Source organism: Pyxicephalus adspersus, chromosome 12, assembly GCF_032062135.1.
Source record: "Pyxicephalus adspersus chromosome 12, UCB_Pads_2.0, whole genome shotgun sequence".
Taxonomy (NCBI): Eukaryota; Metazoa; Chordata; class Amphibia; order Anura; family Pyxicephalidae; genus Pyxicephalus; species Pyxicephalus adspersus.
In genome coordinates, this window is record NC_092869.1 from 4,687,187 (window position 1) to 4,710,061 (window position 22,875).

General features: G+C 43.5%; 1 protein-coding gene across 1 annotated transcript in view; it reads left to right on the top strand.

Annotated features, from left to right (window-relative positions):
• The window catches only part of KIRREL1 (kirre like nephrin family adhesion molecule 1), a 124,113-nt gene that overhangs the window by 92,755 nt on the left and 8,483 nt on the right, over positions 1–22,875 (top strand). Inside the window, exons 2-11 of the mRNA XM_072429091.1 lie at positions 839–985; positions 3,770–3,919; positions 6,035–6,195; positions 6,659–6,803; positions 9,677–9,782; positions 11,431–11,579; positions 14,788–14,915; positions 17,047–17,173; positions 19,260–19,360; positions 22,549–22,747. Coding sequence (XP_072285192.1) covers positions 839–985; positions 3,770–3,919; positions 6,035–6,195; positions 6,659–6,803; positions 9,677–9,782; positions 11,431–11,579; positions 14,788–14,915; positions 17,047–17,173; positions 19,260–19,360; positions 22,549–22,747 — 1,413 coding nt within the window. The remainder of the gene's footprint in view (positions 1–838; positions 986–3,769; positions 3,920–6,034; positions 6,196–6,658; positions 6,804–9,676; positions 9,783–11,430; positions 11,580–14,787; positions 14,916–17,046; positions 17,174–19,259; positions 19,361–22,548; positions 22,748–22,875) is intronic.

Sequence of the window (22,875 nt, forward strand, 5' to 3'; positions counted from 1 at the left end):
GATATGAGATATGTAAGGAATATGTATGTGATAGGCATGGGATATTTTTGTGATAGATAAGGGATATGTATGGGATAAATATGTGATACATATGGTATAGGTTTGGGATAGATATGAGGTATGTATTGGATAGGTATGAGATATGTATGGGATATATGTGTGATAGATAAGGTATATGTATGGGATAGGTTTGGGATAGATATGAGGTATGTATGGAATAGGTATGGGACATGTATGGAATTGATATGGGATGGATCTAGGATAGATCTGGGATAGGTATGAGATGGACCTGGAATAGATACATATACATATGAGGTACAAATGGGATAGATATGCAATTGATATGTGTTGGTTTTAGGACAGATCTGAGATAGATATGAGGTATGTATGGGATAGATATGAGGTATGTATGGGATAAGTATGGGATGGATATGGGATAGGTATGAGATACATATGGGATATACAAGGAATAAGTCTGGGATGGATATGGGATTTATATGGGATAAATCTGGGATATATCTGGAATAGTTATGAGATAGATATGATATAGATATGAGTTATGTATGGGATTGATATGTAATGAATATGTGATAGATCTGGCATAGATATTGGCTAGGTATGAGATATAGATATTAATAGAGATATAAACAGATGTGTGACTGTTGGGCCTCGGATTGGAGGTTCTTTTTCTCTCTCTCTCAATTCCGGCATTTCCTAAATTATAGAACATTCCGCTGTATTATTAATCAAAATTCCACATTAATATTTATTACAATTTCTTTGGTTTTAATGAAGAAATCTCCATGATTGACCCTGGGATGTTTCTTTCTAATTACAGCCGTGCAGCCTCGTTTCCTCCAGGAACCAGCTGACCAGACGGTGGTGGCCGGACAGAAAGTGATTCTGTCATGTGTGGTGCTGAACTACTCCGGAATCGTGCAATGGACCAAAGACGGCCTGGCCCTAGGACTGGGAAACCTGAAGAGTAAGATTCTTAGGACTTTATTTTTCTGTGGCAAAGTGTGGTAACCCACATGAGCCAACCACAATTCAGCTATCCCTGGGTTGTTATTAATATTATTATATTATTATTAATAATATTAATAAACAGGATTTATATAGCTCCAACATATTGGGTAGCACTGTACATTAAATGGGGGTTGACTTTCTTATCTTCTTTAACTGAAATCTGATTGGTCCATAGAAATGCTCAATAACTTTGCTCTCAAAGCTTCTTTTCTTTTTCACCCGACTCTTCGCAGTCACTTAGAATAAAAAATGCCTTCGAAAAATTGTCCACCATGCAAATTTGTGACAGAGTTGCGTGTTATACCTGGTGGTCTCTAAAATCAGCTTTTATTTATTCATTGGGTTCACTTCCTGCCATTGGTTTCAGTAGAAGGATAGTCCCTCTAAATGAAGCACATTGGTATTAACTGAAGGACAATCCCTCAAAATGAGGCATTGGTTTAATAGACAGTTCCTTAAAATGAGGGACATTGGTTTAATGGACAGTTCCTTAAAATGAGGGATATTGGTTTCAATAAAGAGACAATCCCTCGAAATGTAGAATGTTGGTTTCCATAGAAGGACAGTCCTGTTAAAAGTGGAACGTTGGTTTCAATATTCGTTTCAATAGAGGGACAGTACCTAAAAATAAGGAACATTGGTTTTGATAGAGGGACAAATCCTTGAAATGAAAGACATTGGTTCGATAGAAGGACAATTCCTCAAAATGCGAACCTTACCTAGTAGACCTCTCCTTTAATTGCCCTGCAACCTGATAGCTGACATCACCCCATAGATTTCCTGCCCTCACCAACCTCCCTGTCACCTGTCTGGCTCTTTAAATCTTCTGCATCCATCAATTGTGGCCCCAGCCTCCGCCCTGGAAACCGCAGGCAGCAATTTATCCCCCGGCCTCGCAGGCCAGGCCAGATTCTGCTGACTAACCAGGATCGCTGCAAATACTTCATTCTGTTGGCGTCCAGTCGACACGCTGATGGATGCCAAGGAAGGCCTCGCAGCCAAAGAGAGGCCGAACAGGGAGAGAAGAATGGACAGAAAATCTCAGGAAATTCAACGTTTTACACTTGTCACCAGAACAGGAGGGGAAATCTTGATTCAGGGACAACTATTATGGTGACAACTTTGAGGTTATATCCCTTCACTGAGATTTCTACTTCCTGTTGAATGATTTTCCCCACCACCAGTTCTGGTGACAACTGTAAAAAGTTTGAATACTCATTATTACTAACCATTTGTCCAGTCTATCCAAAGTTTTATAATGGGGGGAGGGTTGTCTTTGACTCCTTGTCCTAGAAAGTCAACAGGAAGTGAAAGGAAATTTTGACAAAGTTCAGGGAAATCCCCTGCAATGGTCCGATCTGTCCTGCTGGCACAAATTCTGCCCACTTGTGGTCACCCCATTGTGCCGTCCTGGGCTTATATTAGGTGAATTGTGTCTTGTACAGGGCCAAGGACCGCCCCCAAACAGAGCATTTTGTGGATCATGTGACCAGAAAGCCAAATAAAAAAGGATATAATTAAAAAATGACCAATGGGGGGAAAGGAGGGGGCGAGGCATTACCGTATATCACCTAATCTTTGCTCACCAGAATCGTTCAATGAATAGTCCCTGGTTGACCTCAAACACAACAAATGACAATAAACAATTACAAAGTCAGCGCATTAAAATCCAGTGCTGTTGGCAAACACCACAAGCCATCGAGGAACAGGTATTGCGGCATAGTTATGCCCAATTTTCCAGCCTGCGTTATTCTTCCATGTGTGGGTGCACCGCAAGCCCCAGAGGGGACTTCCCACACCCCCTGTTTCATTCTAAAAATATTTCCCACATGAAAGCCTTTAGGTGTCACCCTAGTTGGGGGTATTCCAGGCGCTGCCTGACGTACTCCCATAGGGTGTTTCTTATAAACATCCCACCTTACTCATCCCTGTGAGTAAATATTCCAGATGTCAGTGGACCGAGTCTTCTTCGAAATTTGGCCAGACAGTTCTGAACCTGGTTTGTTAGAAAATGATTGATCCCAGTAAACCAGGCTGCACTATTGCTTTAACTGTGTTACTTTACTTACAGCATGCTAAAATGAACTTCATTATTAAGAGGCTACTTTTGCATGCCCATCAGGAACAGGACAGTTTTGCTTTTATCGGAACAGATATAATGCTGGCAGACTGCTACATTGTAAAACATACAATCTGAATGCTGGCTTTACCCATGTATGCATTGCTCAGTCCCTTTAGTCACTGAGTATCTGGTATGTGCATAGGACTGGCCCAACACCATCACCTATGGGAGCAGCAGAGAACTGCAAACATACAAATGTATATATTCTGTTTATTGAACTGATGGCTATTTTAAATCCAGCCAATATAAATAGCTACATTTGATGTCAGCCCATTGCAGTCCCCTACAGTATTCAGTACAGTATTCAGACTAGGAGGGGCTAAATAGGGGCCAATCAGCTATCTTGCATTCACATGTGCTGGCAAGAAGAAAATACGGAGCGGTGAACCCCATCATTTATCTGCTGCTCTTTCACAGTCCAATCACAGGCAGGGGGCGGGGAGGTGACCAGGCTGTGTTGGCATTACAGCAGCTGAGAACACTCCACCAGGCTGGCTCTGCAAATCATGCACCAGGGTAAATGCCAGACTCCATCCAGATTTAGAGGGACTGACCTCCCCAAACAATACTTTTGTGCAGAATATAAAATCCTGTTTTTTTTCTTCTCTCTCTACCCAGTTTGGCCTCGTTATCAGGTGGTGGGAAATTCGGATTCTGGGCAGTACAACCTGGAAATCACCAACGCCAGCATCTACGATGACGCCAACTTCGAGTGCCAAGCGACAGAGGCCGCCCTGCGCTCTAAGGGAGCCAAGCTGACCGTGCTGAGTAAGCTTTGCAGTATTCCTATTGGTATTTTTATGCAGTAAAAGGCTAACCAATGACAGCTCAATGACACAATCCGCAGAGGCGGATCATTCTGGGGTATGGTGCTAGTAGCTGTGATGTGATTGGTAGATGATAAAGAATTGAAGTGGCTGCCCCTCCATAAGGCAACAAGTGTTTGTGCTAAAATGTCAACCATTCCCTGCTCTTTCCAGAGGTCTACTAGTAGGAGTGCTCTGTGACTGTTGATGTCCTATAGAGAGGCGGACATCCTTGACTGTGGCAGACATGTGATGACCTCTGACTCTCAAGTTGGAGGGTCACATCTGGAAGTTAAAGTTACCTTCCTCCCACCCCTTCAGTTTTGCACAACAAATAAATTTGGGCAGGGGTTAAACTTGTTCTGTCCCAGTGAAAACTGCACGCCTATTTCCTTTGTAGGTGACGAGAGGGACAAGAAGTGAGGACACAGATAGCAAATCTTATCTCCCTCTGCAGTAATCAACTGTAACTACTAGAGGTGCCCAGATTTCCAATATGATTGACAGCCAACAACATGCAGTTTACTTTCTCTGAGCTCTGGCTGTCATAGACACGCCCCCAGCCTGTGATTGGGTAAGGAAGCAGGACAGAGATAAGCTAATCTCTCAGCCCCTCCTTCTTTTAGCATGCTCCTTGTCAGCGCAAAAACGGATTGGCTCTTTGTGCTGCTTCTCCCCTTCATCTCTAAACTCATTTAATCTGGCCATGCACTTGTCGATTTTCTCGAAAGTAAATCATGCACATTTACAGTGCATCAAATGTATGGCAGATCGAATTGATTGATTTCCAATAGGCAGTGTATGGCTATCTTTCAACTGCCCAATCATGACAGGTTCTCTGAGGCAGCCAATGTAATGCTCAGCCTATTCCAAAACCATACTGAGTTCTCAGGCAGGGAGCAGCACCCCTCCCTTTATATGCAATTGTTCGGAGCAGCGGCAGACTTGCAGCGACCTGTTAGCAGGTAATCAGCAGGCAGCCAGGCAGGGCGAGTTGTGAGTGCGCGCCCTCCACATCACAATGGGAATATAGAGAGGGAGACAATAGCACCCTTGTGTGAGCTTCTTCTGCGTGAAATCCCCTTGATTTTGTTTTCTCACATTATTCCCCGGCAGCCAGAAGTCTAATTACTGCCACCTCAATGCCCTGCGTGACACCAATGAAAGCTGCGCTTATCCAATCCTAGCGGCGGCCCTGCTAATAGCCAATCTGTCCAGAATGCCCAGCCGCATACCAAAAGGAAGTTTAATATACTGCCATACCTGGTGCCTACTTACATACCTACATACCTTATGATGGCAACACTGGGTCACTGTGCTTCTCTATGCAATGCAGACAGATTATGGTGGGTGGGTGGGTGGGCAGGGCCAGCAGGGGCTGTAAATAGCTTACTAAAGACATCACATCCTACTGTGATGTAAGCAGTAGGCTGGTCCTTGGGAGGAGTTATGCAAATATCAAAATGCCTAGGATAGGTGTCATTGGGAGTTACTAAAAATGCAGTCCCCCTATAAGTGATGACGAGCCTCCATTATTTAACTGATATCCAATGAATAAAAGTAGCATGGCCTGGGACAGTCAGGCTGGGGAGGGAGAGGCTAGATGATGCTGGTTGTCCTCCGACCTGGAAATGAACCAAGCTCTGTTTCTTAGGTAACATGACATAGTAGATTCTGCCTGCTTGCAGGTAATCTCTCACTGATTGAAACCCCAGACTGAGCTATTAGATAACAATCAAATTGCTGGATGGATTGTTTATTAAGAGTAGAGAGCTCCCCCTTTAAAAAGGAAAGGTTCACCTATTTAAATTAACCTAATTCAGTTTAAATTGTAACATATTGAGTTATTGAGGTCTGTACACAAGAACTCCAAAGATAGATGAAAACATGTCAGGAGAGGTAGAGTGCTCCATCTGCTGCCAGAAAAAAGTAAAATGTAATAAAATACATATATGCACTGGAGTTGAAATACCCAATTACAGTCCCCTGTGACAACATATGACTGTAAGACTGGGGCTTAGCGTTGTCACCCTATTTTATTATAAGCTTAACTGCATAATGTCTGTCATTTGTCTAGTTCCCCCGGAGGATCCTGTAATCGAGTCTGGCCGTGACACCCTCCTGCTTAGAGCCGGCAATCCTTACAACTTGACCTGCCGAGCGGAAAAAGCCAAGCCCGCGGCCACCATCGAGTGGCTCAGAGACGGAGCAGTGCAGGAAGGAGCCGTCACCAGCACGGTGAGTATCCCGGGGCCTCCCTTAAGCCTGTGATCTCCTCTCTGCTCATCTTCTGTTCTTCCTCTTGAAATCTGGCCTTCCAGGTCATTGCTGAGCCTTCGGGCGGTGCTAGCCCTCCAGGAAACGGCAGAGAGTTTTGATCTTCCTTCCAGCCGCTGCCACATGAAAAGCCTTTGTGGAAGTGTCGGGACTTGTAATTCAAATACACCTTAGGTGACCAGGGCCTTTTTTTTTTTAATTCCGCCAGAAAGCGCAGCGGCATCTCTTTGTGGCACATCTAAGGCGAGGGTGGTAGGGGGGCAGCCCTTATCCGCCCTGCTCATTGCAATAGATTCTGCACATCCTCTGTGCTATTGGGCTGTTTATATTTCATCCTGCTACTAATGACCTGTTTCCCAAGGTAGGTCACGTGCCCATGTCCTCTTTAAATACAATCATTCTTAACATGACTCTTCTTCTGCAGATGGCGGACGGAAAATTGGAAACCACCGTGAGCTACCTGTTAATAGTCCCAACGGACCAAGACATTGGCCGGATGTTCACCTGTAAGACATCAAACTACGCCATTCCAACCGGCAAGGAGACCACCGTCAAGCTTGACGTCCACCGTAAGTCATCATTGACCTTATCCTTCCCAATATACTGTCAATTGTCTATAACATATTAAAAAGAGGCCCAGATGCAATACAAACTTGTTGCATTTTTTGTGCTTGAGCCTCCCAAGAGCGCCCCCAGGATGGTGATGTAAAATAGGGCATCCTTAGCATCTCTGTTTAAAGGGATTCCTTCATATACTTGTTTTATACACAGTGTCATCTAGTGGTGGGAGGGGGAAACACAGTTCATTCTTGTAAGGAAATACCTAAAGTTGGTAATGTTCTTTTAGAGAACTTGTCAGGGGGTTTAATGTATACCGGCGGGTGTTACAGTAATGCAGTATTTAGCGTGCATGCATTAAGCGAATATAGTTAATAGCATTCATGGTCTGGCCGAACCATCATTTACATCTCAGGCTGCATTATTGCTGTGATAAACATTTTTAAACAATTCCTGTAATGTCTTTCCCGGTGATGTCATGGCATTTGTATTCATCATGAGCTGTGTAATAGATAATGGAAGGTGCCAAGGGTTTACGCCATTAGCCTTATTCTGCTTGATTGAGATAGCTAAGTATGGGGGGGTGAGGGGTGCGGAAGGGGGAAGGGGAGGGGGGCATCTTATCTTAATGCAATCGCAAGAAAATGCTGAGTGTCTGATAGCGGAGCCAGCAATAATTCTCCCAGATAACGGGCTGTGCTGGCCGGCCGCCTTCTCTTTGCAACCATCATCGATCAGCAATGTTCAGCGCTGAGGGATGCATCAGGTGACACGGTGATCAAGACAATGGCTGCACTTGGTACCCTACAACAAGATGCATGCTGGGATACATGGTGCCAGAGCAGATGGGAAGTGGAAGGTTGCCCATAGTATAAACCCAAATATACGTGGATGCCTGGGACATAAGTCTTGATAAAAGATGATGGTCAGGAGGTCTACATTAGGCTTACCTCATATGTAGACTTTAAGGTGGGTTTGTGATAGAGCTACACCACAAAAAAGCCTTTGGGGCATTGCTGACTGATATCTTCAAGCTTCTTCTGGCTTTGCTACCCAAGGCACCACTGACTTGGAACAATTATGTAGCCAGTAAAGAACCATTTCTCATCTAGAGGAACATGGGACATCTCTGGAATGTCCTTAATTCCAGAGTAGTCCAGAAGAAATCAAGGAGTCATCATGGAGATCTAACTTTTGGTGGGTACCTCAGCCTACCAGGCTACCCTGGGATAGAATTACCTCTGAAAAATCCGGGAACCCAATCTAGTGACTCCTAGGGATCCTAATGTGAAGGGAGGAAGGCTCCTAAAGTAAGGAGAGGCCCCTGGTGGGAATGGGGGCTTCTATTCTAAAGTGAAGGGAGGCTCCTGATAGGAAAAGGGGGCTCCTAAAGAGTAGTGGGGCCCCTGATGGGATCTGGAGGCTCCTGATGGGACTGATGGGTGGCTACTGATGAGAACGGGGGCTTCAAATGTTGGGGGGGTTCCTGGTGTAAAGGGAGGTTCTTGATGTGGAGGGTGCTCCTGAAGTGAAGGGAGGCTCCTGATGGGGAAAATGGGGCTCATAAAGATAAGTGGGGCTCCTGATGGGATCTAGAGGCACCTGATGGGAAGGGGGAACTCCTGATGTGAAGTGAAGCTCCTAATGGGACTGAAGGGTGGCTACTGATGAGAACAGGGGCTTCTAATGTTGGGGGGGTTCCTGATGTTAAGAGAGGTTCTTGATGAGGGGGGTGCTCCAACAGGGAAGTGAGGCTCCTGATAGGACTGATGGGCCGATCCAGATGTGAAGAAGCAGGTCCTAAAAGGTAGGAACCTTGTCAAAAAATAGCACTGGGGCCCACAGATCAGCAGCTAGCATTAGCGTTGGTGCAGACTTGCCCCGGAACACAGGGTCTTAGTTCCAAATTCCACATCGGGGCCCCAGGTTTGTGCTTATCCCACTCTTGGCAGACATATACATTTCTATTCCTTTAAAGGTCCCCAGTCATCCATCACCACCATTTTTATTGATAACCCGTCAGCCTGTCTCCAGCAGTCCCGTAGACTGTCTGGCCAACATCTAACGACAGCCTTGCGCAGTTCTATTTGAACTGCTTTGCGACTTAAAAGACAATTTAGTTAATAGCATTTACCTAACCCGGGCTGATTTCCCATGCACGGGCCCCTGACGCTGAGTGCATGCAGATGAGGAAAGGAAGGCAATCCGTCTCTTTGATGGTGATTTAAGAGGTCCCCCGCTATTTATTACTGACAGATAGGAGGATGGGGGGCGCTCTCCTCGCCTATCCATCTTCCAGAACCGACCCCTCCTGCCTCCCTCTGTAGATTTACACCTGCCTGGCGTACGTGAGCGTATTCATTGTTACGCCAAATCGGCAATCTTTGCTTCCCAGTTTCTAAATCAATGCGGGGCCTTTGTCTCACATAGATGCGTCAGAAAATGCACATCACATAACAATGGCTGACATGCATTAAAACACATAGATAACAATAAAACCAAGCAGGGCTGTTATACCTCATCCAGGGGAAAATGCTGCTCTGGGATCCTTACAGTGCTGCTGTTGCATATGGTCATGTGATCCTTTGGAGGATCAAATTTCAAATCAACCTCCGCAGAGATCATGTGACCAAGTGCTTTGTTTCCAGGTCTCTCTGTCGATTAAAAATTACCTCCTACCTTTAATGTACAAATGATAGTATGGGGGGAGGGTTCTATATTTCCAAGACACTTCCTGTCTTGGAGTGACAACACTGCTCTTCGATAGATAAAGTACAGGTAGCGTTGTCACCCCAGCACAGGAAGTCCGTACTAAACGTGGTATTTTTTTTTTTTAGGATGACGCTGGAGTCTATGTCTGATTGTTGTCTCTCTCTCCCCACAGATCCGCCGACGGTCACCCTATCTATCCATCCACAAACCGTGCTGGAGGGCGAAAGGGTTCGCTTTTCCTGTATGGCCACCGCCAATCCATCCATTAAGGGATACAGGTCAGTTTGTATCTTACAGATGAATTTTAATTGAAAAGGAAATTTTCATTAACTGGGACATTAGATTGTTGTGAGTCAGAGGGAAGGATAATAGAAGATATGCCCCTCCCTCTCCCCACAGGGGTGGGACCATTTAACCTATTCATTTAAACACAGACTACCAAAAAGCATGCAGGCCTTGATGGGCTCTGATATATAGGTGGAAATAGAAAAAAGTTAGCCTGGGTTCACTCCCCAGTAAAGCGTGTTTTAATAAATTTTGATGTGTATTGGGCGACCACATCAACCAAAAAAATGTTGAGGAAAAAATGTATGTAGAGCATTGCGGCTACCCACACATGTGCTGCATGCCGCATTAAGGCAATCCATTGATTCGATTCCAATGCATGGGTGTCCCAAATGTATGTCATTGGTAGAAATATTGTCTCACACACTGAAATGTGAATTTTTGGCTTATCGGGGGGGAGCCAAACTCTGGCGGAGTCAAATGCTGGCAGTCAATCCAGAGCCATATAGTGAACTAATGAATAGGATCTAGTCCTAATAGGGACTAGTAGGGCTCATCCAGTTATATCAATGCAGCGGCGGTAGAATATAGCCCCGCCCTAAACCTGATACGTTCTTTTAGAGGCACCCTAGCCATAAATGAAACATTTTCACCCCCATAGTTTACAGGCCTGAGCCATTAGTGCTGTTTAAAAAAAAAAAAAGGGAAAAAAAATCAATCTCGTTTTTCCAGTTCTGTCGGCGAATTTACAAGTGTAACAGTGGCAGGCCGGGGCCGTCCATTAAACACCTTATCTGAGGAATTTAATGCCTTTTTATTTTACGATCCTGTTTACTGCCAACTGCTTCTGTTTTACAATCATGCATATTTAAACCAAACGGGTGTATTAATGTTTTATTTATTTCTCCCTTCAAGAGCGCCTGTTATCCACCGTGTGCGCAGTGTGGGCAATGAGCGTAGACGGGGCTCGGCGGTGGAGGGGAGGGAGAGGCGTTCTGCAGGATTATCTGGGTAGAATGCGGTTTTAAGGATTGGGATGGCACCGTGATTAACCGCCACAGTGCCAGCTGCAAGGGGAACCAAAGCGAACCCATCTGATTGGCTACAGCCAGGAAAATCAAGCTAGCAGTGGTCCTTTGCCACTGCCGTCCCCAGAGGTTCCTTAACATTGGGGTAACCCACCTTAAGCATTCTGAATGTTCATGTTAATAGAACCCAATAGGGTGGATTTTGGGGATGCCATTTTTTTTTTTTTTTTTTGGAGGGGGGCAAAGCTCCTTGCACCCATTGCCATTTTGTCAATTGCAGCCCTGAAGAAGGTGGGCAATTGGCCCATTTGTCCTACGAAATCAATCAATTGTGCTGCAGTGCTTAACAAGGAGGATGATGAGCAACCAATCCAAGCAACCAATCAGAGCCCAGCTTACATTTAAAATTCTGCACTAGATAAACATCACCTGCAATCTGATTGGCTAGTAAGGTCTTCATGTCTTTTTATCTGAGACAAGCATATTGTAATATGATTCTATGAGGATAACCAGTAAATGAATTGACTGGCCGAGCTAATGGAGCTGCATCGTAGAATCGGACCATTGCTATTGGTTACTCCTAATTCTTACATTGTCTTTTTGTTTTTCCAAGGTGGGCCAAGGGAGGCGTGATCATCGAAGGGGCCAAGGAAAGCACCTACGAGACACAAGTGGATTACACATTTTTCACGGAACCCGTTTCCTGTGAAGTGCACAATGAAGTCGGGAGTACCAATGTCAGCACGTTGGTGGACGTGCAGTGTAAGTAGCTGGCATTTGCTTGGTGATCCTGCCAGTGATGCGCTTCCTGTTCTAGGTGACAACACACTGTACTGGAAAGGAAGTAACAGTTGTCATTACTAGACTACTAACATGTCTGCCTTTGAACTTCGCCATTGTATGAGAGATGATACAATGATACTCAATAACGCTGTTCAGCGCACAGGAAGTGGCAATCACATGGCACTTCTGGCAGGATCAATAAGTATATTCTGTATTTTCTTTTTTTGATTTGCTTACAGGCTAAACTCAATTAAAAAATCCATATAAGTGAAGCCTCGTTCCTGCCAAGAAATCGGTAAAGCCGTTCAGCAAGTGCTAATTGCATTAATTAGAGCTCAAACTGAAGTTTTGTACACAAGACGTGCCAACTAGTTCTTTATATTTTTTTCTTGGCATCGGATTTCTATCTGTAGATGTTACGTGAGTTACTAGATATGCAAATTAGCCCTGGGTCACACGGAGTTATTGAGGATTTGACCATGTGACCCAGCATCTGGTTCTGTATGCTTAAAGCTGAAGTAATTTTCTGTTTTTTTTTTGGGAGTCCCTGTCCCCTCTCATCAACATTCTACTGATAAATTTTATATAAAACCCTTTTTGTGTTCATGACATATTTTATCCCTGGGCTCTGGGCTTCTCTATGCAAGGCAGGTGGGTTATGGCTAGTGGGAGGAGCCAGCAGGGGGCTGTACATGGCTTCCTGAATACATCACAGCACCGTGCCACAGTATTGTGATACAAGAAGTGGGATGAGTCTTGGGTGGAATTACGCAAATATCAAAATGCTTTGATTGGTGGTTGTCAGTCTGGAGGAGTGGGTGGTTCTAGGTAAGATGTATTTTTGCATTGGTAACGTCCATATACGACTGACAGATATGAAATCCAATTAAAGAAAGAAGGGGGCCCGGGACAGTTAAGATGGGGAGGGGTTAAATGATATCAAACTACCCCAAACCAGTAAATGAGGCGGAGTCTATCTGACCTAGGTTAGAGGGCAGATTTAATAAAGGGGAAGCTGGAGGGCAGATTTATTGAAGGAAGGCTGGAGGGCAGATTTATTGAAGGAAGGCTGGAGGGCAGATTTAATAAAGTGGAGGTTTTAGAGCAGATTTAATAAAGGGAAGGTCAGAGCGCAGATTTAAGGAAGAGAAGACTGAAGGGCAGATTTAAATAAAGGGGAGGCCGGAGGGCAGATTTAATTAAGGGGAAGCTGAAGGGCAGATTTAAATAAGGGGGGAAAATTAAAAAAAGGAGAGACCAGCAGGCAGATTTAATAAAGGGGAGACTGGAGGGCAGATTTGATAAAGGGGAGACTGGAGGGCAGATTTAATGAAGGGGATGGAGGAGGGCAGATTTATTAAAAGGAGGGCCAGAGGGCAGATTTACCTTGGCACCACCATATCAAGGTACCTGATACACTTGACACTAGACCCGTAATAAAGAAGCGGAATAGTACACCCCAGATTCATTTGCATTTAAAGGAATTGTCTGTCCAACGTGTCACCTTTCTTGGATATAAACCATCCAAAGGTCTGAACCGACCTAATGAGGTCATACATTGGGGACAAGACGGGTGACACGACAAGAAGAGGCAGAATAAATAGGACTGGTGATGGATGAGAGGGGAGAGGAGGTCCTGCGTGATGGAGGAATTGTCTCATCATTAGAAAAATAACACGGGACGACAGAAGAATATGTGTCAGGAAAGACACAGCGAGCACGTTGTAATTCCACGTCTTGCAGTTATTTCACATCAATCAGCCGCCGGGGCCCCACTCCTCGGCAAACAAGGCTAGAACAATTCATACATCAGGACGAGCTCAGCCTCATTAGCATGACAATAATTATGCGGCGGAGTGGCAAGAGAAGAATTGTTTCACTTTATTTGTTGCTCGGGAAAAAGAAGAATGGCATCCTTGCATGCCGCAAAGCGTAGGAAAATAGTTTCTTTTTTGTCATGTGATCGGCGATATGTCTTCGAACCGGCGGTTATAAACTACAGTTGGGCAGTGCTATGGATGCGCACACTCCAGGCCCATGTGAGATATATATATACACACACACATACATATATATGTACATCCCATCAAGGCCATTTCTAAGCAAAAAGGTAGTTGATTTCAGTGCCCCCTAGTGTTGGGGCATCATAAAAAAAACAATAAAAGCAGTGGTGGGGCACATGGCTCTATAGAAGTCCTTTCTTGTCACATACAATGGTCAAGTAGGTAGCAGACAACTGATAGGTGAGTGCCCTGTGGTTTCCAAAAAGCTAATAGGCCAGAGGAGAAATGATAAACCTACCCCTGGCTCCTATTGGCCGATTTTGTGGATTTTTTGTAAAGAGTGGGATCAGTTATTAAGTCTTTATTATTTTGTGTGGGCACATGGGAAATATGTGGGCATTAGCCTACCCCCCCTCCAAAAAATGTCAATCATGGAAACAAACAGTGGTTCCAATTGTTACCTAACCCATTGAAAAGTGCTTTCATTTTCATGTACTTCCTGTCCTGGTGATCACACAAGAAGCAATGGAGAACATTAAGGGTGAGCAACCACACAAAGAACCAAGCAGAGGTTCCAATCCATTCATGGTGCTATTGTTGGTCAGCTGCCCTTTAGACAGTTTCTGTTCACTTCCTGTTTTTGTGACCACACGGGAAGGAGAAAAGAGACGTTCAGCCTAACAAAAAAAAAAAAAAAAAAAAGGGGCGACTTTCACTTTAAGGGTTATTTTTGTCCCTTGTAAATCTGGCCCTTGCGAAGCCGGACCATGGGTGAAAAATGATGGGAAAGACACCTTCACTTGGCAGCTCCACCCGCTGTCTCCCTCAGAAGATGCCCTCCTGCTTCAGGCCATTTTACGATCCTCACAGGTAATAAAGGTATGTTTTAAAAGAGGAAATTAAGACTTTTTTGAGTTCTGAGCAGAAAAAATGCAGCTAGATTCGAGGAGCGCATTCCTTATTCTTTTGAAGACGGTGAGGGAATCCATCTCTCCAGTGATAAGCTTTTGATATAGAATGTGTTCTCGCCTCGGTAATATAGAAGGGCATGAATAAATAATGCTCAATACCCCTGACATAGAATGGGGAGTTCTATTTTAAGAGCCGGCACTCACCCGAGCTTCTTCTTCACTTCATGTCGGTGCCTGGGGGAATCCTGCTAATGAGGCTTCTTCTTTCTACAGTTGCCCCACGCATCGTGGTCGAGCCCAAGCCTACCGTGACGGATATGGGATCCGATGCCACGCTAACCTGTATTTGGGCTGGAAACCCTCCACTTACCCTGACATGGACCAAGAAAGGCACAGATGTGGTGAGTAGGACTTTTTCAATGTTATCTACCATAGCTTCAGTCAAGGTAGGTGCACCACAGAGACTACAGAATAAGAATGGTGGGAGCACCCTTATAATGGGAACAACATGTGTAAAGACCTTGGAAATGAGGGGTGGGATGGTAGGATCCCTTCATAATGGGCACAGCAGGGGTACAGACCCAAGAACTCAACCCAAGTGCTAGGATTGTGGGAGTACCTTATAATGGGCACAGTAGGTGAAAGACCTCAGAGGTCAATACGGGGAAGATAGGAATATGTCATAATGGGCACAGCAGAACTGCTGACCTGGGAACTCAACATAGGGAAAGTAGGGGCCCCTTATGGGCAGAACAGGTGTAGAGACCTAAGAACTCAAAAGATTTGCTAGGAACGTGTCATAAAGGACACAACATGTGTACAGACCCAGAAATTTAACTCAGGGATGGTGGTAACCTGTCCTAATGGGTGCAGATGTGGCGAGTAAGACATTCAGTTTTATCTACTATAGCTTTACTCAAGGTAGGTGCACCACAGAGACCTGGGAACTCCGCATGAGGATGATGGGAGAGCCTCACAATGGGAACAGCAACTGTACAGACCCTGGAACTGTAGGCAGGGATGGTAGGTGCACCTCGTGATGGGCACAGCAGGTGTACAAAGCTGGAAACTCACCAAAAGGATCTCACAAAAGACAAAGGGGACCAGATGGTCCAACATTCACCATCACCTATTCAATACTTTAACATTAGCCTATAAAAATGAATTTTACATTGGGTGGAGGAAACGTCTATCACTGTCCATAATGGAGATGATAGGAATAGGCAAGTCATGATTGAAGGTCAGTAGTAACTCCTAATCTGTGGATACCTCTAAGAAGAACACATATCTCCCACCAAAAATATTGATCCTCAGAAGTCCACAGATCATTTCCACATTTTGTCCACTCAACTCTTTGAACAGCTGCTGCAGAATACCGACTTGAAATATAAGGTCCTCGAGCAGCCGGTAGCTTGCAACATGTTCTTGTGTATTGTTTGCATTTATTTTTAATGAGACCCGTACATCAATTTTCAGTCGTAGAAAAAAAAGGAGGTCAGCATTCAGCCGCATCTCCAATAAAACCTTCAGAGTTTCATCAAGTTCAACAGAGGAAGTAAGAGCCGTATTTATGTCTAAAATGTGTAAGCGAGGCTGACGTTGAACTTGAATAAACTTCCCCGGTAGTATTAGCTAGGTGGTAAAGGGATCAGAAGTATACAAGAGGAGATAGGTATATGACAGGTATGTGATGAAATGTGGGTATGTGATGGAAGGTGGGTATACAATGGGTATGTTATGGAAGGTGGGCAAATGTGATATGTGATGTATGGTGGGTATGAGAGAAGCATATAGGATGGGTATTTGATGAAAGGGTGGTATAGGATGGGTATGGAATGAAAGGTGAGTATAGGAAATGTATGTGAGAGAAGAGGGATATAAAATGGGTATGTGATGAGAGGCGGGTATAGGATCGAAAGCAGGCATAGGATGGGTATGTGATTTAAGGCAGGCATACGATGGATATGTGATGGAAAAAGGGCATATAATGGGTATGTGATGGAAGGCTGGTATTGAAAAGGTATGTGATTAAAGGTGGGCATACAATGAGTATATGATGGAAGGTATGTGATGGTAGGCAGATATAGGATGGGTATATGATAGAAGGAGCGTATACTATAAGTATGGAATGAAAAGTGGGTAAAGGATGGTTGTATGATGGTATACGGATATAGGATGGGTATGTGATGGAAGAAGGGTATACAATGGGTATGTGATGGATGGATATGTGATGGTAAGTGGATATAGGATGGGTATGTGATGCAATAGATATGTAATAGGAGACAGGTATACGATAGTTATGTGATTAAAAGGTGGGCATATGATGTGTATGTGATGGATATCTGTAGGTAGAGGAACTGAGCTACAGCCTTGTCTATTATATATTGATAGATTTTTAAAGAAAGCTGCACATTTAAAAATACTGAAAATGATATTGAAGATGAAATCAATGTTAAAGCTTTATTACAATTTTAGTTTTTTTTTTAGTCTATCACTGGTATTCAGTTGACTTCTTGTGCTCCTTGCTTGCAGGTGTTAAGTAACAGTAACCAGCTATTTCTAAAGTCGGTACGCCAGGAGGATGCGGGGCAGTATGTGTGCAAAGCCATTGTGCCACGTATTGGCGTGGGCGAGAGGGAGGTGACGCTGTTTGTCAATGGTGAGTTGCACTTATAGCATGTCAATATTAATCTGTATGGTCTTCTTTGGGCTTGTATCTGGTTCAAGGGAAGACTTGCATCTGCTTCTAGAGACAGCTTAACCAGTGGCGGAGAAATCTGCAGCCATCTAGACTGTTGTAATACGTAGGAATGTAAATCACTTTTGCATTGCCGCCGCCTCTGATACCTAACAAAATCACTTCTCTCGACGGAATTTATTAATCAATATATATTTTACTCACTTGCTGTTTAAAGGATTATGAATGGGTGAATAAAATCTATTTTATGAGCTCGATATTTTTTTATGACATTTTCCTTTATCCTTCATAATATATGAGCTCTCGTGACCGTGCAACAAATGGAGATATATGCCGGCTCTGCTTCATCATCTTTCCATCTGTGTCTGGCCAAAGAGCCAGCTTGGAGATTAAAGGGACAGTGCAAATTATAGTCTCATTTATTTTTTTATTAGTTTGACACGGGGAGGAAAACTAGTCTTTGTTAGAGATAAGAAATGTGGAGGTGTCACCCCCCTGCCCACAGCCAGCTGATTGGATTGACCTTCTTGTCCAAAGTCTGCCAATTGGATAAACCTCTCCACCCTTAGTCTGCTGATTGGGTAACAGCAATGCACAGGTCACAGTTTACACCTCTGCCCTCTCCTCCTTCTCAGCACATGTGCATGCAGCAGAGACTGATTGGCTCTTAAAGTTCCCTTTCTGTTTACTATTTGATGAGAGACAGATTTAGGTAATTATTTAGAAAATCAGCCTCATCTCCTCTTCTCCTATAACATAGAGACAAGGTGTTTCGTAGTAGGGATAGCTGAGAACAATGTACTTGATAAAAGTGCAGCAAAGGCATGGGAAGTTATCAGCTTAAGGATTTCTGGTGGGATCAACAGATTTTTTTGCACATTGAACACCATTAATTAACCAAATAAAAGATCAGTGTTTAGATTTACAATCGCTACAACGATTCCTTCAATATGTACCCAGCCAGACCCAGTGTTCTCCCCAGCCCCTTTTAGCTGGGCGTACCACCCGGCACTTTTCAGAAACCATCCGGCTGTTGTTTGGTGGTTACTGAAGAGTTGGGTCACAATACAGGGGCTGCCACCCACCTACAATTTCTTTACACCCGGCTCAAAAACATTTCTGGGTGGAGCACTGCAGACCCCTCCCACGTCTAATGTGCATGACCACCACGACAGGTGTATATATCTCCATTTCTGAAATAGAACCACCCCTTAAGAAGCCCCAATGAAATTAACTTAAGTTTTTGCAACTTTTACATATAGGAAAGGGGGGGCAGGATCTTTACCTAGTATTGGGTTCAGAAATTTGTAAAATACCCACTGACTACCACCTAAATTATTCAAAACTTTTTAAAAACCTAAAAATTCCATTCCCCCCAGATGCCGCCACCGTAACAGTTAATATATTGTCTTGCCCGCTGATTACACAGTCCATTAATCTTGCGGGAAAGATAAGTCCCATAGTTCCCTATTACTTTTTTTGTGATGTCTAATTCCCCCATCGGTGACCTCTCTGGAGAGTCTGTTAACTAGTGTCGGCTGAAGAGACCAAAAAATATATATATCTATCAGGCTAATGCATGCTCCACTTCAAAGCGGCACGGGCAAATTATCCACAGCCATAAAACGAGCAGATTGTGCGATAAAACAAAGAAAGGCATAAAACAAACAATGCATATTATGGATAATGTGGTGGCAAATGTGGTCGGATTGCATTAATTCCTGCTGATGAGATAATGGGCAGAAAACGTCGCCATAATCTGTCTCACAAAGACGCGACTGTCTGTCCATGGATCAAGGCTTAAAGAGGCCCTTTCATCGGGTGGATGGCTGGGAAATAAGTCGAAATTCTCAAAATAGAGCAAAACAATTCTTTGTGCATTCAGCCCCAAAAATAGCTTTGGGTTGAAGTTAAATCGGCTTGTATTATGCCTTTTTGTGGCCTTTCAGCAAAAGAAAATGGCAATTCTCACCCACTGGATGCAAGAAATGACTTCACTTGGGGTTCATACTTGTTCTCTTGCTCATGATCACCTTTAATTTTGCAGGTCCTCCAATGATCACCAGCGAAGGCTTACAGTACGCGGTGCGCGGCGGAGTTGGAAAAGTTGAATGTTTCATCGGAAGCACGCCCCCTCCAGACCGCATTGTAAGTAGTTTTGTATTTTTTCACCATAATGTGCACTATTCCTATCGCAAAGATTCCATGTGAGCAGTCATATTGTCATCTGAATATGTCAATAGGAAATTCAAGAACCTTACTCCCTCACCAACTGTATGCCCCTGATATCAGCTCAATGTTCAGAAGTGCAGAGCTGATCAACTAGCCGTTTTTCTTCCAGCCATGTGAATATTCTCCCCATCTCTTTGTGTCTTCAATCTAACAGACATTAAATATACTAGAAGGTTGGCTATATCTAGGCAGACCGAACAATAAATTTGGCAGGAAATGCACTATATAAACGGATTATGTGACTTGTAGCACCAAATCCCAATTTTGGAAATTAGGTTGAAGATTCCATTTTTTGCTACCTCTTTCCAAGTTAGGGAGATTTCTCCTTATTTCCCAAAAAAGGAAGTGAGAGTGAATCCTCCCGAAGGACAGCTATAAAAACCTTCGTATCTACCCTGTGGAAAAAAAAGCTTGGCTTGGGGTAAAAAAAAAGCAATACATTTATTGTATTGAGCACCAGTTTATGCATGATCAAATTCTTCTAAATGAGGACAACATCTTTCAATATGAGACATTAATAGCACAATTCTGCTGACCTGGTTCCATTAAGCCCCAGACCACCCCATGAGAAAAACAGTATTTCCAAAAGCCGTCCTTCCCAGTTTTATTCAGCTTCTCTGATGAATGATTATTTCAATAATCACCTCGTTGCTGAGAAGACAATAGCTTTTCATAATCATTGACACGCCGACAACGGCAGAGAGACGGTGCCCCCTGCCAGTCGTTGCTATTATTGCATCCCTCCGCGACGGCCGCCTGAGAAATGGTTCTGTCGTTATTTGACTGCAGATGAGATGTGAGTTTGATGGAAGAGGTGGCAGGGCTGTCCAGATACATATAAGGAGCCAGGAGGCGAAATGCGTGGGTTGGGAAACCCGGGGCAGCGTAAAAACTGGAGGCCGAGTTCCCCTCAGCGGTTATATAAATATATATATGTCTTTTTATTTTGTGCTAATTAAAGTGGAGATTTGTGCAGCATTCACAGCTGCCTCTCTGTGGAGTCCCGGGGGAGACGAGTTCTCCAAACAGCATCCACTGCGGCTGAAATCATTTTATCACAGCTTACAGAATGAAGTGTTTAGCAGAGGAAGTGACTGAGGAGAATTGATTACAGGCTTTCAGAGATGTTAACTCTAGCGGCTCCTCGTTAGTTCTTCCATGACCTCATAGTTAAAGGGACAGAAGGAAAGACGGACAATGAAAAAATAATAAAGTCATAAAAAATGTCAAGCCAGGGTACTGTCAGTCATTTCCAACTAGGGTTCCTCCAGAGGTTGCTAGGGGTTCCTTGAACAATGAGCAACTTGTGATTCTCAAGTCATCTTAAGTGACCCCAATGTTTTTTTTGGCTATCTGTAAAGGTGACATTCTTCCCATTGGCCAGTATTGTAAGAGGAATTCTTCCTTCTGACCACCATGCTAATATTCTAGGAGCTGTGTATATAGTAATTATAGAAAGAGTTTCCTGAACACCTGAAAGTTATTTCAAGGAGTTCCCACATGTTAAAAAGATCAAGAAACACTGGTCTAGCTCAACAATACCCAACTAGGGTTCATGGAACCATACGGTTACTCCAGAAATTGCCAGGGGTTCCTTGAATTGTGGCGTTTCTCCCATCTGATGCAGACTGCATAGTTTAGGGTCTAGGACTACAAACATTTTTTTACCTGTCCATAAGCATTTTATTTGGCCCACTACAGAAAGATGGTCATTCTTTACACTGACCATTAGTGTTAGAGGCATTTTTCAAAATAATGTATTTCAAAAGAGCTTCCCAAAACCTGAACCTTATTTTAGGGGTTCCTCAGGAGTAAAAAGGTTTAGAAAGGTTGGTCTATCTGCTCAGGGTTCAGTAAAGTGTATAGAAACACTATGGGTCTGATTTATCAAAGCTCTCAAAGACTGGAGAAGATAGACGATCATGGGTGATCTTGTGTGATCCAGCAAATCTGGAATGGATCTAGTCCAGGATTTGTCAAATAGCAAATGATTTTAGGAAATCCTTCCAGATTCATTTCAGAATTGTTGGATCACAAAGATTTACCTATGACAGTCTATCTACCCCAGTTTTATTAAATCAAGCCCAATGCTTCTAAAAATGCCCTCTGTTGTCTATTTCCATTCCTAGCTATCACAATTCCCATTCATCCTGGAAGACCAGGAAAACTGAAGGTCCACCAGTTTATGCCCAGCTTTTTTGCTGTCCCCTTGCACTCCTGCTTAATTACTTGTCACTTTGCCCATTCACTCTATGAGCTTGTTGGACATCCCTTTTCTAAAACTATGGACACAACTATCCAAGTTGTGGTTTAAATGGTTCCCACATTTCTAGGAACACAACTGGTGTTCCATTCATCTCAAAGATGTTCAGTAATGCTGACATCAGGGCTTTGTGTAGGACATCCAAGTTCCTTCCCATCAAACTCATCAATCTATGTTTATATGGAGTTTACTTTTTGTATGGAGAACAGTCATGCTTGAACAGAAATGGGTCTCCCCCATGTTGTTGCCACTTGATGCCTAAATCATTTTCAAAGTGTAGAAGAAGAACTAGAACTTTTGCCAATGGCAACCAATTCCAGGTTCCAGCTTTTTTTCTTCACTAATAGAATAAAACATGGCATATGCCCAGTGAAGGCAAAAGCTTACTTACTTAATAAAAAAGTAAATAAGCATACTTGTCATGTCAAGTCCGGAACAAAGTCTAATTCTGACAAAGTAAAACCAAAAAATGCAACAGGATTTTTTTTGGTTATTTCGTTTAAATGGGCCATCCTCTTGGTTATAGGTGGGCACTGCTGGTCTGAATGGCACCTATTTAACACCCTAGAAGTCATAGAATAAGGTTTTGGACCTAAAAAGGCTCTGAACTTCTATGAAGAATATATCGTATTGGCTAAAGGGAGGTTCCAGAAATCTTCCATGTAGGTTACTCAGATTAGTAACATCAACCCAAAACCTCTACTTTTCGTCAGCCAATGATAACTGGTTGCTTGACTCATGGTAGAAATAAAAATAAGTCAAACATACTTTCTATTAACAAATAGATGTTGAATATTTTTTTTGTGGGATAGATTTTAAAATCATTACATGTGTATTGCAGGCTTGGGCATGGCCGGAGCGGACCATGGAAGCAGGAACGGTGGACAGGTATACAGTAGAAAGGACCAAAACAGAAAGTGGGGTTCGCTCTACATTGACCATCAATAACGTCATGGAGTCGGACTTCCAGACCACATACAACTGCACGGCTTGGAACAGCTTTGGTTCAGAAACTGCCAATATTAAACTGGTAGAGAAAGGTAGGCAAACTATATTTTGAATTTACTCTCTCAGATTTTATGTGGCCAGACTTTGGGCATTGAAGCCAAAGTATGATTAACCAGCAGTATATAAACTTCCTCACCGAGCTCTGTAGCTGCAGGCACTG